Below are 18017 nucleotides of genomic sequence, written 5' to 3' on the forward strand. Positions count from 1 at the left end.
CCTGCATTTTCCTCCTATGGTTCTACTTTGCTTAATAGCCAATCAGGTGGCCCTTAAGCCTGCATCATACTACTCGGTTGTCAGTCGATTCACATGTTATTTGCAGGGTGTCCTTCATTCACATGTTATTAGCTGTATAAAAGTGTTTCTTAATTATTGTCGCATTTTCAACTGTATCACCTTTTCTGCTCAGCCCAGTAAGGTCTAGCAAAGCTTTGTTAATTACCTTTTTCTGTCATTATTACTTTTTACTTCACAATACATCGCTACAGTAATACAATAACATTGTGTTTGTCACAGGAGCCTCCGAAATAAAAACACTGCACAACAGAAAGTTTTAAAAAAATAAATAAAGAAGTAAACAATACGAGCGAAATCCTAATCTCTTCTTTTCCCCGGAAGAGAAAAATGGTTTTACACACACTTTTTGTTACCTTGTTTCATAACCTTTATCTCCGCGGCAGAAAACTGTGGAGTTATGCCTAATTAAAGACAAAGAGAGCATCTCTGGGCTGCTGCGGGCTGTCTCGCGTGTTGCCTGACACCCGGATGGCGTGATGAGGATTGGTAGTGAGGCGGGGAGCTCGGATCTGAGGGTTCACGGCTGAGTTTGTTCTGGGACCGCGGTGGAGGCTGTGGCCTGGATAGAGTGCTGTTTTTGGTGTGGGTGGGAGAGAAATGGAGCAGGTGGGAGAGTATTAAATTGTAACTTTGCCCGTGGCCCCAAACTTAATACAGCAGGCCTTCTCCTCAGCTCTGCCCCGGGTGGCTGTCTGCAGTGGACTCATCGCCTCCCGCCCGCTCCCCCCAACAGGGCTGAGGCCCAAATGCGTTTCAGAACAGAATTCGCAATTCGTGATTCCAAGATACAAATTCAATGCAAATTTGAGCAATTCCCTTGTGTATTTGCTCAGGCTTGCTCTTTATTTATTTGTTTACTTCTTTATAATTACCTGCAGCCATAGCTGCATTAAAGTACGAACCCAACTGCCAGCTCAGGAGAATGTAGGCATCCACAGTTCTCTTCTGAAACATGTGCTGTCACCAGCCGATCCTTTTCGCACTGCAGACTACAGCTAGGTTGCCACAGAGTTGAGTCAGAGAAAGACCTTTCATATGCCGCTTTAATATGCAGTCACCAGGTGGCAGTGGACACTAGATAGCAACAAATCGCAGACCCCTAACCCACTGAACCCTCCCACTCCCTCGGTGAGGCAGTGACTAATTGCACATTGCCCTATGATGTCACCGCTTCATATTCAGCCAGAGACCACGGAGCTCATCCATTTACCACAGCATGGGTGCCTTAATTGGAAATTCACCACAGTATGTCTGCGTATGTATGTATCGTGGTGCGTGAGTTTTGAATAGTGCATACTATACTGTATCTACAGGCAGGCTGCCAGGCCTGCTAACAGGGCTCACTTGCCAGACAAGCGAGGGGGTTTGGGGGTTGAGTCTGATAACATGCTGAGAAAACAGAAACCTATTGAGCATTCATGAAACAATTTAATTTCATATTTTAATTATGAGTTTGGATCAACCAATCAATTATTTTATTAATGTTTAATTAATTAATTATTCAGACCAGATTAGATTTTTGGGTTTCAAGGTTGCAATTCTGATGTGGATTTGGTGGGAAAATGTGTATTCTGCTGCAGAGAGAGAAGGTTAGGTGCAGTAATGCATTCTGGGATTTGTATGCATAACAATGTGAGACTACAGAACCATTACAGAAAGCTGCACCTCCCCTTCTCTCAATAGATATTACACATGTAAAGCACTCTATGCTTACTTATTAAAAACATATTGATCAGTGAATGGCATAGGTCATCAAATAATGGCATGCAGACATCAAATACTCGACTGAACTACAGATATAGCGTATACCCATTCTGCAGTAATCTGGTTTGGGTGTCACTTTGGAGAACCTGAATTGATATCCCTCGACCATCAGTGCATTAGCACTGTGCTGCAGTCAGCAGAGGTGCCACAGTAGCCATTATGCCAACTGTCCTCATTTCATCTTTTTTATTTTTTAAATTCTTCTGACTCAAGGTGACTCATCCCCATTGTTTGCATTAATTGGAGAACCTTGGCTGAATTATTTAACACTCTTGCATTTTGACAAAAGTCATAAATATTTTATCGGATATAACAAGGGGGAATGAGGAATCCCGCTGAATTGTGATCAAATTTAAAAGTAACTGAACACTGCGGAAACACAGAGAGAGAGAGCGAGAGAGAGAGAGAGAGAGAGAGATGGGGAGGAGGAAGGGAATGGGTGAGGGTGGGGGGAGAGAGGGAGAGGGGGGGGATCTCTGTGCTGTGGGACGGCACAGATTGGTAAATTCAGACCCCCTTTAAAAATAACACGGATGGAAAGAATCTAAAAATAAACAAGTTGTCAGCTTCTTTATTCTGGAGAAATGCGAACAGGATGATTGGCTCCTGATAACAAGGCAGTGTCTCTGCTGATCAGCCCTAAAGGTTGGGTGTCAGAATCCAAACTACAGCTGGGCCTATTAGCACTGTCAGGAACAGAGTGAGGAGTCTTTACCGAACGCCGCCCTGCCACGGAGCCGGTGTGCGCTGTTCATACGACACGCGCTGTGGCTCTGCGTCTTCACGCTACCTGCAAAAGGCCGTTTTTTTTTTACTTTTTTTTATTCAAAATCTTCTTTCTGCGCCGCCTCACGCATCATCAAGCAGCGGCTTTTAAAACCGAATCAGAGTCGGCAGTGTGCATGACTGCCGTTTCCAAATTGGCAATATCAGCGGTGAGCCTTCACAGTCACTCGCACACTGCGGGGGGAAGGTGGTTCCGGCTCCTCTCCCGCCTCGTCTCCAGAATTCAGTCCCCGGCCTTCCCCCGGTGCCCGGACCGCAATTGGACCCTAAAATCAGCTTTTCAGATTTACCTTGTTTCGCATGTCTGTAGCTGTTAGGCTCAACTCGATTTTGATCTTTTGCTTTCATGTTAATCCTGTTGTGCCTTCCCCGGTGATGCTCTCTCAGAGAGCACTGCATAAGAGCATGTATAATATAGTACAATGCATTGCTGTATAGCATGGCAGTCTAGCTCTCAGGAGATTGAAGTGTTGCTGGTGTATATTGTATAAACCTGTTACAGAGAGAAAACAGAGCTGTCGTTGAAGAATATTTAAAATTATGAGTGAAATTGTGGTTGTTCTTATGAAGGTAGCGAGCATATACCAAAAGGGGATGTGACCAATAATTTTATTGGTGACTTTTCAGAAAAAAAAGGTTTTATTACGGATTACTAAGCATCAATAACTTTAATTTGAAACATGAATGAATCTCCTGCAGATAGTAGCCAGATAAATGAACGATATGCTTAAATACTAAAGGAGAGGCCTGACTAGGCCCCTCTAATGGTTGCAAGGAGCCATTGCATGAGTGTGCATATCGTATTTGTTGTAGAGGTGCATAGCCCTATATTTGTAACACATTTACTAACACAATGCTGGAGTGATCAAGGAGTGAATAATTCCGGTAATAATATCATAATCACAATAAATACAAAATAAAGGCTCCTGTATAGGTTTATCTGGAAAAGGATAGATATGGTTTAGGTGCTGTTCTGATTAGAGTTGAACAAAGTCCGATTAAAATAGCATGATTTTGGCATTTAAGCATTGTTTTGCATTGACGGCCAATCATCTGGTCCTATTGTGATGCATCGCATCACACTCCTGTACTGCTAAAACTCAATTACAAATGCATAATGTGAAAACATGATTTAATATTGCAGAGAAAAAAACAGAAATTGTGTTTTAAGTTTGATCATTAATTTGTGCTAAATAGTATTTGGAATAGATACGCTTGAGCGAGTATTGCATAAAGTCATTTCTCACTTAAATCAAAATGTATAAGGTTTGCATCGATACTGACAGTCTAATTGCATTTATATGATCTGAAATGGTTATGGAGTTTGTAAAATCTCATTGCGCTACAAACTTTGTTGTAATTTACTTACTGCTGCATTCTGAAGAGGGAATGTGTTTTTGACACAGTGGGATAATATAATTCAGTGTGTGCAACAGTGGACCGCCCATTCAATTTGCTCAGGTGGAAGTCTCACATGAGAGAGAGTGGGAAGCTTGGTCCCATGTTGAATAATTCACTTAAATATAATTTGGAGTGTTCAGCTCAGAAAAAAGGACTAGCATAATTTGGTGTCTTCCGTAGAGAAAACTGCAACTATACACTGATTCCAGAAGCAAAATATTTAAAAAACAGACTTAAAGCCCAGGTTTATGATAACAGTCTGGTCCATCATCATATATGCTTTGTGCAAGCTGAAATAATTGAGTGAATTAGTGCCTTTAAAGAAAAATACACATGAATCATAACACATTTGTACAATGAAGCCAATTAGGAAGAGCCTCACACTGAGTAAACTAGAAGAAAGCAAACAATCAGAAGGCAGTTCTAAAATTCTCAAATTGGGAACCAAATAAGTAAAGAAATACCTTTGATCCTTTGCATTTGTTGACTGGCACACTTTTGCCAGGTTCACTCGTGGAAGTGTCAGTGCTGAAAAGCACACTTAAGAAAGGGCAGGTATGGGGCACTGGGCTGATTGTGGTGTGGAGGTAAATCAGCGGGGGGAAGCTACGCTGAGCTGAGAGGAGACAGAGAGGGCTCCAGCCCGTCCTTCCTCAAATGAGTGCTGCAGCCCCGCACTCAAGGAAATGAGCACAGCCAGGATTTCAGCCTTTAGCCATTTCACGCGTGTACGCTGTAGTGCGCTCAACAGTCATCACTCTGCAATCCTTTAATCTGGGGAAGTGATCTGAGGCACAGACACACACAGACACACATGTATGCATGCAAACACATACATACACACAGAAATACATAAACAAAGGCACACATAGTAGACACATACACGCACACACACACACACACATGCATGCGTGCAATCACACAGAAATATATAAACAATTGCACATACAGTAGATACATGCACACACACACAGTAGACACATGCACGCACACACACACATGCATGCATGCAATCACACAGAAATATATAAACAAATGCACATACAGTAGATACATGCACACACACACAGTAGACACATGCACTCACACACACACACACACACAAACACACACACATGCATGCATCCAATCACACAGAAATATATAAACAAATGCACATACAGTAGATACATGCACACACACACAGTAGACACATGCACTCACACACACACACACACACACAAACACACACACATGCATGCATCCAATCACACAGAAATATATAAACAAATGCACATACAGTAGATACATGTACACACACAGACACACACACATGCATTCACACACATACACACATGCACAACCATATGCATGCATGCACACAGGTATGCACAGAAATGCATGCACACACATTCATATGCACTCATGCACACACATATGCCTAAACTGCATTTAACCTGCTGTTAGTCTTTATCCTTGTGGCAGATAAATGGAATATTGATGATGCCAAAATCAGTGTTTTTAGAAATCAAGTCAGATCCTTGTTAGGTGGTCCATTTGTTGATAATGTATTTCATTTTTATTCAGCTTCACATTAAGTTGACATTCATAAGCTCTGATGAGGTTCATCATTCAAATTAAACAGAAATCAGCCAACCCACCAGATTCACTTCCACGAACACTGAAGCACTTTAACTAGAGGAATTTATTTCAGTCATACTAATTGATATGAATCATCTTGGAAGAAACAATTGCATAACATTGTTGGAAAGGTTTGTAGCAATGTGTTTTAATTCCCATTCAACTGAGCTTTCCCCAGTATGTGGCATTATGAAAACCTGTTACAGCTCCTTGTGGAAAAGCTTTCTAAAATACACAGGGGGTCATTTTTAATGCAAGCCAAATAAAATGTTTTACTGTACATTGTCATGAATTATTTAACCTTAAAGCAGTTGTAGATGGTACTACATTATGGGATTTCAGTAAGCTTTCATGTAATGTATGCCTTTTAAGTGTGTCATTCTAAGAGGCTGTTATTTATGAAATTTGGATACAAATCTAGCAAAAAATTTTGCTAAAACTTAAAAGTACCTGAAATGAAAATGTAACATCTGCTAGTAAAATCTTTGCTTGCTTCACATGGTTTTATATTTAAAAGATAAGAAGAGATTATAATCACTGTGTTTGACCTCCATTTGAAATGTGAAAGAAAAACCAAACTATCTTTTTTTATGCAAAAAAACCTGAGCCGTTGCAGAAACGTTGTCCCTGCGAAGCAGAGCGCTCGGATGCCTGGACGTGGAATAATGGCTTCCTCACGTCATTTGGACTGGACAAACAAATGGCTTATTCTGCCTGCATGAAACTATTGTATCTGCAGGGGGTTGGAGGGCAGCTGGAGATGGCTAGCATCTGGACTGCCTCTGTCGGGCTGTAAAACAAAGGCTTGTTCATCACCCATAACAACATCTGGACTGCCAGCCCGGCGCCGATGATCGCACCGGTGCGGGAATGATCCCGGCCTGGCCGGTTTGCCCCGCCGCGGGTTGCCGCCGGCAATAACGGGGACTACGATTAGCCAGAGGGGAGCTTCCCCCGTTAATAAGAGCTGATGGCGAAGGCCACTGTTGCTCTATCAAAGCTTCGGACGAGAGCTTCTCTGAATGAACATATTGACTTTGACGCTCTGAGGGAGGATGGTCGCGTTAACTGAAAAGGCCCCTCGTTACGCATGGATCCTCTCACAGCAGCTCGAAACGCACCGCTTTAGAGAACATCTCCACTCCTTTTACTGCCATTTACTTCTCTACTAAATACTGTTTGTATCAAAGCATAGCCACTTGATTTCAAAGTATAACAACTACCTGTACATGTAGCTTCATGCTTTGATTTAGTTCTCGACTTAATACTGTTTGTTGCAAGTATGCTATATTACTATATTCGTTCTACGGGATGTTTAAGAAAAATTCACAATGATAAAAAGGGGTCCTAGGAGGTGAACAAACCAGGTTTTTATGAGAGGGGGAACAAATGTGCTTCTTTACATTTTAATAACAAAGTTTCAAAACCAGGAAACTGGTATTCAGTATTTTTGGTCAGTCTTGATAACACACTAGATTTATTTTCGCTGGGGGAAAAATTATCTCCCCACTTCCAATTTTACTGAGAACTCCTAATTTTACCCAAGTACTCCATCACAGACCCCATCTTGGGACCCCTGGCTTAATGCACAACGGCTTCTAGCTATCCCCCTGCATTTATTTTGGAGTGGTTATTCTCCCCAGGCCTTGAGAGGAGATGTACCTGCTGAGAGATGTGTCAGAATTACTGAGAGGAGAGCTGTCTGTGTTTGTGGGGGTGGAGGGTTTTGGGGTGGGAAGGGGAGGGGGAGTGTACAGATTCTTTGGAATGGCCTGTCCCTTCCTGGGCAGAACAGAAGCCTTCCACCGAGACAGCTTTGTCAGGCTCTCTCTGATGATTCTCCAGCAGGGTGACATAATGGCACTTGATAAGTGACATCATGATGGCTTAGCGACAGGTAGAACCATCAATGTGACTGGAGGTCATTTGGAGCGCTCATGTGACACGCGACAAAGGCATGAAACTAGGGCAGGCTGACAGGGCCTTGAGCCGGCTGAGCCAGCGGCAGAATACAAACCGCAAAAACAACCTGAGGGGCGTGTTCAGTCTAACCGCTGTGGCTGCCTTTAACTTCAGCTGATGAATTTTAGTCAGTGGCCAATTTTTACCCATCTAGCGTAGACTTTTTACTATAAGAGGGAGAGGGAGAGAGAGTGAGAGAGAGAGTGAGAGACACAGGGAGAGAGACAGGTGGAGAGAAACAGAGGGAGAGACAGAGGGAGAGAGACAGAGAGAGAGAGAGAGAGAGAGAGAGAGACCCAAATAACCGATTGATTGATGTCCCAATGGATGTTGGCAAAGAGATGTTGGCCATCTGGTGATCAGGCTTTATTGTAATGACAGACATGCACATTGGTGTGTATGTCCACAGTTGCCGAATGGGGATATCCAACACTGTAAATGGTTTTCTTTTCTCCCAAGTCATTAACGAAACAATCAGTGTGACTAATTGTCCAGACTGGCTTCACACCTGACTCCCAGGTAAAGCAGCAGTTCTTAGCCCTCACAGTCCATGGTTTGTAACAGGGTTGTAAATAATCTAAGGCTATATTCAGTAAGTCATTCAGTTCCCATTGCATAATCCTGTTTTGAGCTGAAACGCGTAGATTAGGATGAGATCATATTTATTAGGCAAATAAACACTCTCACAGAATGGCATGTCAGCGACAGAGAGTATGCTCCCCCCCCACTTCTTCATGGTATGTGTTTATTTATTTATTTATTTATTTGACAAGGACAAGTTCTGGCTTTATATAGGTTACCAACTGCTGTAGAAAGTACTTGTTCATGAAGGGATAAATCATTCAGTAGACACAGGTAGAAAGCCTTTAAATAAATGAATTAAGCTGCTGGCTTTTTAGCTCTGGCGGGGCGAAGATGCTCATGAATCAGTCGTGTCCAATTTAAAAAAATTCCTCCAGTGAATAACACACTAGAGGGCGATAGAGGGTAAAAGGTCAAGAAAGCAGCATCAGCAACATTGTTTGATGATAGTTTACCTTGATTGATGTGAGACTGGAACTGCAGCTATGAACCCACTGAGCACAACCTACGTGCAAAACAAATTTATTCAAAACTGTGCATACATTTTTCTCACATTCACGTAAATTTGAGTCTCATTCTGCCATTTTCAAAAACACTTCACACAGTTCTCCTACTTATCTTCATAACAGGAAATCACTTGTTTTCACATGGAGAAGACAACCATTCAAAATGCTAAACTTCAATTATCATGTGAAAACACTCATCATCACAGGGCAAACACTCATTCCTTTAATTAGCCAATCAGCAATCAAATCTTTAGCACAAACAAAAGAATTGACTGCATCCTAAAAGAAAACAAAATCAGCTAGAATGAACCAAGTGTAGCACGTTCCTTTTGAGAGGATCCCAGGAAGTGTTCATGTGACATAACTGGCAAAGAAACAAAAAGGCTTCTTGGAGCTATGGTCTGTGCAGGAGTTGGTGGAATAGGCTTTTGAGGGTTTGAATCTCATCCCAGTTACTCCCATTGCAATCATTTAAAAATGCTACCGCTCTTCACTATATTGATGATATTCCGGATTGCTGCATACTGTATATCTACAGTTCTAGATCGATATGTGATGCTAACATATCAAATCAAATGAATACGAATCAATTTGCAGGTCTGCATCTTACATTTCAAGTCAAGCCCTGTTTTGCTTGAAAGTTGGGTTTGTGGGGTACGGAGGGCCTTGGCAAAGGGAATTTCTGAATATTAACAATATCATGAATGAAAACATTGCACAAAATGGAAATTGCTGAAGCTTCATGTCTGTGTCCACCACCATGAAATAAATGCACAGTCAGTCAAGTAAAGTGGCGTTTCGTTTTCTTTCTTTCGACGTGAGAGGACCCACTGCCCACAGCACATCCACTCAACCTCAGAGATAGAGGGACAGACATTTCACTGTGGCAAGAACTGTCAAGGCCTCAGAAATCACATGCAAAAAAGCCACAGTGTGTGTGTCTATGAGTGGTTTCCTCTCTTGTGAAACCACTAGCAAGCTAGTTTGTGTATAGAGGACACATATGAAAGAATACAGTTTTGTAGCATTATACAGTCAATATAGAAAATACAGGAACAATAGCAGTCCTCTAATGAAACAATGGATATATCGGCTTCATCTGAGCCAAAATGAAACCAGTGAATCTAAAATGGATCCTGTGCATTATAACTGTATTTGCATATGGAAGAAGGAGACACAAAATGGACGGCTCTGAAAAGTAAGACGCTTCTCTTTTCCTCAACAAAGGAGAGAGAATGATGACTGTCCTGTGATTGTGTCTCAATCAGCCATTGTTTTGGACAGCATGTGACTTGGAGACCTGTCACATAAAGATGAATGCCCTATATTGTACTTCAGTACATAATGGCTATAGTTGTGCTTTAGACATTTCTAATCTGAATAACAACAGCCTTAGTGTTCAAAAAATGTGATTTTCAGAAGAGGACTGTATCACCGTGACATGACTCTTAAATTCAAAAAAGTGTTGAAACGTGAAAGGTAGCATTTATGAAAATGAAAGGATTATTTCCAAAAAAACTCAAATTGACCTGTTATGGAGATACACAGTCAATCTTGCTATCAACCTGCTATCAATATCTATAAATCCCCAGGTTTAAAACTGCAACTGATACTCTGGTTCGACACAGTTTCTGATGTGGAATCACCAGTACTTCCTTTCGAATAATTAGTGTCACGATAGGTCATGAACAATAGAAACCAATGTAATCCAGTGGCTTGTTTGCAGTTCCTTAACATACGTTCTGATGCTTATTTGTTCTGAAACTGCAGCCCTCCTACATGGAATTGCATCAGCATACAGCACAGTAAAGCACTGAACAGACGACTTCATTAGATTGTCGACACACACCAAAGAGATCCTCTCCCTCAAAGAAGCAGCCGGGTTACTATACCGTCATGGCTGGAAGGAAGAGGAATCAGAAAGAACTAATCTTTAGAATTAAAAATATATACGAGCGCAAATCTTAAAACCATTCGTGCATTCCACGTTTTTTTTAAACCACCATTGCACACATACACAGACTCTTTTATCTACCATTTTTTTAAAAGAAAAACACACGGGGATATTTTTCTTGGCTCCAGAACCTCATAAAGATGAACGCCTCTTCAATTATTCCTCCTCTTGGTGGTACTGGCAGTGACGAGCACCCAGGGAGCTAACAGGCGTGCGGACAAACGTTACAACATTAGTTCCTTATCAATAAAACAGGAGATGCCATCTCCTTTCACACTGGAGGCCCACGAACGCCTTGATTCTTCAGCGGGAGCTGATGTATGTAATTGCTTTGTAGCTCATATCTTATTCATTGTTTGCAATCAAGATAGTGCTGACTTCTTTTCAGTGAGTCTATGATAACAACCCTGATCATCCACCGAGGAAAAAAGCAGGTTCACGTGACATGGGAAAATTGACATTGATTCAAAGCGCTCCCTATTTTCAATTTTTTTTGTAACTTTTTTTTTTTTCTTCCCCGGTGCCATTTCATCTGCTGATAGGGTCTGCGAGGGCAGGAATAAAGGCAAACGATTTCCCTTTAACACTTTGTCAAAGCCGGTTGTCTTCCCTCTTCCTGACTGATATTCTAATAACGCTGTCAAGGTTATGAATCAAAGCGCTTGCGTTTATCTGGGTGTTTCTCTCTCCCTTTTTTCAGCCAGTCCATGTTTATGGAATACCCAAAACGGGATCCGGCTTTTCTTCAACTGCCAAGCCGTATTTGGCTTTCAGAAGTTTCTTTTGAACTATTTACTTATTTATTCATTCATTCATCCATTCATGTATTTATTTATTCGTTTCAGCATCTCTTTTGTTGGGTGACCACGCACTGTAAACGGAATATCTTTACATTCATCAAACGCTAAACTGACTTGGACTGGAACAAGCAGGGTCATCAGTGATCAAAGTTGGAGATCATGAACCTCACACTTCCTGTGCTGTTCGGGGTGTTGCATTTCCGCGGAGGGAAATTTGGGGAGTAGCTCCCGGCGTTGGCCGACTCTGCGCCATCCTCTCTCCCGCCTCATCTGTGAAATTTGGGTTTTTTTCCATAGCGCTGGCTGTAACTCATCCCCTATGATCTGTTCCCGTTACTCCTGGAGCCGTGAGGCCCTCCCCACGCCATGCAGCCCATTATCTCCTGTTATTGGGTCGCTCTCCTGTCCTACCGTTAGCCGGTTAGCGCTGCTATAATCAGACGGTCTGGAGGCCCATTACATTCATTATGCACAAATGATTTCTGCTCATCTGAGCCTGGCCTACATTCACCTGAGGTCTCCACCGCGCCAGGCGACTTCGCCTGAATCAGGGACACCGGAGCTGCCATCTTTCCCCCCCGCTCAGACACGTTCACGGGAGTAGAGAGACCGCAAGGGGTTCTATTACAGGCAAATACCCGTCCAAAATGGGCATGGGGTGTCGGTGTGATGTGTGTGTATGTGTGTGCGTGCTCATGGGGGTGTGTGTGTGCCTAGACGCATGTGTGTGCGTGTTTTCAGGCAGCAGCCGTGATTGTTAAAAATATGGGAGCGTGATGGTTTGGAGGGGGAACAGCGATGGGGGTCTTTAGGCACACATTGCAGGCCAGATGTCCCCGAACCTCTGAACACCTGGAGATACTGAAGTTGAGAGTGTCAGAGGACACCAGATGCCACAGGTTCTAAACAACATCAGGAGCTTGGCTGGGAGAGGAAGCCAATGATAAAGTTGCGGACTCACACAGGCGTGTATATATATACACATGCTCACACCTTCTCACACACATGAACACATTATTGTTCACACAAACATACCAGATGCTTCTTTACATAAACATACACACACACACTCACACATAAACACACGCTTAAAGTATATGCACACACCAAAGCACGCACAAACACACTCCCATCTGAAGTCCAGCTGAAGTCCAGTCCGGCCTGCTCTGTTCTGTTGATGCGATGTCAGGCGCCATTGGCTTACGTGGATGAAACCAAAAGCCCGTGCTATTAAGCACATCATCTCTGAGGAGACCCAATCAGGGAGGAGATTATCCACCTGTGTGGAACAATTTAATGTCCGGAGCTATGGGGCGAGGAGAGTGCTGCTAAATTTCTCCCACGAGGCGAGATTACAGCACGGCATGGAGCCGAAATGGTGCAGGGTTGATTAGGGCAGGAGCCACAGCGGACCATCTGTGCCAGGGAAATAAAAGAAAAGGGAAAGTTCCCAAAGTCTGTTTTACACACGCAGGCTACAATAGTCACCTGGGCCATAGCAGCTCGTATAGGTAATGTATGAACGCAGATAGAGACACAGAAGCTACGCTGGAGCTGCCCTTACATTGTAAACGGGTTTAAGCCTGGGAAATGCAAAGCAAGCAAAACTAAAGGTATTAACTGTAAATGTATACTCGAATGTTTTCACCTACCATGATACATATTTAATGTGACATATCGGTCTGGACCTTTACTGTTTATGGTAAGCGAGCCCACAGTGCAGGTAGTGGTCTGAGGTTTAGTTTCAGGCCATTGGTGGACGTGTCACTAAAGATTGGGGTATTTAAGACAACACACAGGGCTCTGTAGACATATCATCAGTAGAGAAGTAGATAGATAATAAATAAATGAACCTGAACTTCAAAATAACCGTGTCAGAACCGTGAATTCACACACATTTAAAAACAATTGCCATATAAGGGAGCGTGTCATTGGCATATGCGCAATATCAAGAAGTGAAGCTATTAAATATACCTGCGAGCGAACTCACGCAAATATCGGCTCAGTGAACGCGCACAGATGTGGAGCTGTATTTGAGTCTTCGCCTGCCCTCTGCTTTACTCAGTGTGTGATATACGAGCATGACCTGCTTTCTGCCTGGGGCCCAGAAAGCTTGCAAAGCCATCGCCATGAGGGCAGTGTTTACAGACGCACACAAGACCTCAGCACTGTGTTTCCAGTGATACAGGAAATATGTAAAACCTTCCAATCCACTTTTTCACCCCAAAGTAACTGCCATCATAAATGTACAATCAAATCGACACTACAACGACTACAAGGACAAAACTAATTCTACTGCTGATAATTATTGTATGTATAGGTAGCATTTTTTTTGCATTTTAAGAAAAATAAAGACCCAATTAGTGCAATCTCCCAATACGTTTGAATGAATTCAATAGCACTCAATGCACAAGTAATTAAAACCATCAATTTAGTAATGCATGCCATCAATTGAATCGACTCTACCATATATATTTACATTTAAGTCCAATGGCAAGATGAATTTGCTTTAATTCCATGATGAATTTAATTTGTTCCAACGTCAGACACCCAGCATATGTAGTGTCTGCGGTTCATAGCTGCATGACCAGTCAGCCAATGCCCGGGTGCTTATTAAGAGCAGTTTGTAAACACTCAAGCTTTCTTCCGCTCAACAGTTCCTAGCCGAGGGAGCCAGGTCAATGGAGAGATGGATTCTGCAAAGCCCAGCCATGATACGTTTATAATTGCAAGCTGCCCACTTGCACGATTGGGTGCGTAGCCGGTCATTACGGCCGACAGGTACCGCGGTCTCCAGGAAATAAAAGGCTGCATTCACCACAGTGGAATGGCTGTAGTGGCGTTACATCAGTCAGGTCTAAGAACTGTAGCCCACCAGGCCCTGGAGATTTACTTCGGACATAGAAAAGGCACTTTTGCAGAGAGCAACAGCCATATTTCTCCCTGGGCGACTCTTGGCTGAGTTTTGCAAATGCGCGCAGCTCCCATTTTTGCTGAAGAAAGCGCCCGAACCTCATGCAGCGTTCACTGATGTTTACCTTTATCCCCCTCGAATGGTGCTGTAAGTGTCAAAACCATGAGCCGTCCTCATATGTTCTGAGTGAATACAAAACAGCCCAGCTATTTAATAAGCAATGCAGTCAATCTTCTGAAATTAGACTTTGTTTCCACTGAAAATAATTAACACTTGTTTTCTGGCACTTGTGATGAATTAAAGATGAGTTCCAACAACTTCTATTGATGAAGTCATGCAGTTTTACACAGTTCAAAAATAAAAAAATTTCCAATACAATTTACTTTTGACAGTCAGACATGGACATGGACACAACGCAACTACACAACTGCAAGATTTCTTCATTATATTAAAATGTTTATTAAATCTGGCTTAATACTGATTTTCCGCAATGCTTAAAATCAATCTACAAAGTTTTTTGATGATATTGGAATGTTTTGTTGGGATAAAGCCAGTATTTATTCCATTTTAGATTAAAAGCGGATTGTATTCTGAAATTATCAAAACATTTAATCTTATCCGATTTCACACAAACGCTTCTACTTTTCTGTCAGCTTTGTTAGCACCTGTTTTTTTTTTACGAAATGCGAATCTAACCATATGCTTCCCATCATGAATACGAATTTTGTGTCAGCTGTATTAACTTGCATGTTTTTCTTTCTAAGGAGAAAACTGGAGTATTTCCCAGTGTTGTTTAAACGTTTGATGTCAGCTGTGTTAACGCTGATGTCTCTCCTTTTGCAGAATAAAACTGGAACATTTCCTAATGATATTAAAGTGTTTCATGTAACTGAAAATTCCCCAACATTTTTTAATGTGCCATGTCAACGAGATTACTGCCAAGGTTTTGCAAGACTAAATGAATCTAACTAGAACATTTCCCAGCCATAGTGAAAGCTTTCCTGTCAGCTGTATTAATGCCAATGTTACTCCTTTCTAAGAATAACACCGTTACATTTCCTGTTATGGAAATGATTGATCAGCAGGGCTAACTGTGATGTTTCATCTTCTTCACAGTAAAAGCGGAAAGTGTTTACGCGCTAGCTGAGCTAACCCATGTTTCTCTTCGGCTCAGATGGGCCGCTGGGTCCGCGGGGGCTGGTGGAGGCCACTGAGATGTGCACCCAGGAGTGCCTGGTCCTGGGCCATTCCGACAACTGCTGGATGCCGCCCAGCTTGGGGAATTACCAGCAGCCCAAGTCTCCCGTCTCCAGCTTTGGCGGCCAGAAGGACTGGGCCAAAGACAAACTGCTGAACGGACACACGCTGGGGAGGACCTGGAAAAGCGACGGCAGCCGGGACAAGTGTGCCGACAGGAAGCAGTTCGGGAACGCCGAAGGACAGTTCAGCAGCACCGGACACATGACGGACATTCCGCTGGCCAGCTTGAAATCCTACAAAGAGGCCACTGGGATGGATAGCCCAAAGGAACAGCAGTTATAAGGATATAAGGAAAGATTTGTTTTTTGGGTTGTTTTTTTCGTTTTTTTTTTTTTTCGCTGACCATGTCTGTCTGGCAACGACAGCATTTACAGCTGTTTATTTAGACTGATGCTATTGCTATGTGAAAGTTGACGTACCAAGTAGGTCTCTAGATGTGTGCTTTTTGCAGGAAGTATACTATACTGATTCTACTTTGCGTTGCCACCTCCAATGGTATTTTTGCAAAACGTATGACACTGTTTTTTGATTAAACATTCATGTTAATAGCCAGAGACTTACGGAAAGCTCAGACCTACCAGTACGTTGTGAGTACTTTAACTGCAGTAAAATAAAGGCTTTTTCAGGACAACAATATAATACAGAAAAAATGGAAGTCATAGATTTAAATAGTTTAAAAAATAATGAAAATACAAAGATATTATGGCTGACCAATATATACAAATACTGTGATGTGGTTGTTATTGAGCTGTTTTGGGACTATATTAATCAACACCATCAAAGAAAATGGAATTACAATTAAGAAAGCATTGTGCTATCAAAGCTGTTAGTGGACACTTGTTTAGTCTGTCATCGTTAAAGTGTTTGTAAATAGGAAAAAATAATACTAACCAATTTTGTGTAGTTGTAATAATCACATGGAATAGGACAGTGTTTCATGGTTGCTGTTCATTTTGGTTCATCATTATATATATATATATATACAGTATTTTTTTTTTTTCTTACAGTTTACATCCTGATGGAATTTTCCTTACAGGATAGGTGGTATATTTAGATATAAAATCATGTTTTACACTCAAATATTGCTTGTGAAAATGTGAACACAACGTTTCATTTTAAATCGCACAATATTGCCCAAAATCTCTGCAACAAATCTGCCAGATTTATTTTTTCAAAATATTTTATACTATTGACAAATACAAAGAAAAAAAGATGAAAGGAAGAATAATAATCAATTTCTATATGCTAAAATTTAAACATTATGAGCCTTTTGTTTCCTCAAGAAGAAAAGGTGATCAATTTAACAGCAATATATTTGTAAAAGATTCAATGTTTTACTCAACTTTTTCTCATTCTGGTAAAAAAAAAAGAAGTTTTAATTGAGGTTATCGTGCATTAGTTTCTTTTGATCTCACTGATTTCATACATTATGCCTTTGTGACTTGCATTGTGCTGATGTAGGCGACTTGAACACAAAGAACAGAAAATGAACACTTTGTTAAATGCCTTATTCAGTGCGAGTTTGGCAGGTACCAGGATAACATTTCACAAAAACAAATAAAGAAATTTAAAAAAAACTAAAAAACAAAAACAAAAGTCTTATATGAAAAATTTCATGATCTCAGAAGCATGGACAGGAAAAGAAGAAAAAAACAGGTTTTAAAAAAATAATTCTATATAAATATATTTAATTTTTTTTTTTTTTTTTTTTTTTTAAGGCATGACCGCCAGTTCAAAGAATGGAATAGCATGCTAATAAAGAAATAGCTTTAAATTAATTCAGTTACGTTGTCATACTTACATTGCATTTCTTAGTTTGTACATTAATGAAAAGATTCATTTTGTATAGCACACACGCCACGTTTTTGTCACCATTCAGAAGCCCGGAAGAAGGGAAATAATTGCTTAACGCAGTATGTTTGTCAGTTGTGGGGGTGTTTGACATCATAAATATTTAAACAGTTAATCCTTGTTACTGTTATACAGGTATCCAGCTATTGCAATAAATGTTTTGAATATGTGCGTGCTCGTTTCTCGTCTTTCATTCAGTTTATTACCTGGACGGTCAACTGTACAGTCAATGCGCCCAACCGTGATTGGTCTATTTGGTGGTCCATTTGTGAGCTAACAAAGGAAATGTGTTCAATAAGTCTTGACTAAAATATTATTTTTTATTGTGCAATGATTGTGTTACTTTTTATTGTTTGATTTTTTCCAGCAGTGGTGCAGTGGTAGAGCACTGTCGCCTCTTAGCGAGACTATCCTGGGTTGGAATCCCGGCCTGGGCCTTTCTGTGTGGAGTTTGCAGGTTCTCCCCATGTCTGTGTGGGTATCCTCCAGGTACTCCGGTTTCCTGCCACTGAGCAAAGAAATGTAGGTTAGGCTAC

At 41.5% G+C, this 18017-nt stretch overlaps 1 protein-coding gene across 2 annotated transcripts in view; it reads left to right on the forward strand.

Annotated features, from left to right (window-relative positions):
- LOC133116176 (protocadherin-9) overlaps positions 1-17650 on the forward strand; it is a 228538-nt gene extending 210888 nt beyond the window's left edge. For both annotated transcript variants that reach the window (XM_061225461.1, XM_061225460.1), the window contains one exon: positions 15545-17650. In XM_061225461.1, the coding sequence (XP_061081445.1) occupies positions 15545-15912 (368 nt within the window). In that variant the 3' untranslated portion in view covers positions 15913-17650. The remainder of the gene's footprint in view (positions 1-15544) is intronic.
- The last annotated feature ends 367 nt before the right edge of the window (positions 17651-18017 follow it).

The sequence above is a fragment of the Conger conger genome, chromosome 17 (genome assembly GCF_963514075.1).
Source record: "Conger conger chromosome 17, fConCon1.1, whole genome shotgun sequence".
NCBI lineage: Eukaryota > Metazoa > Chordata > Actinopteri > Anguilliformes > Congridae > Conger > Conger conger.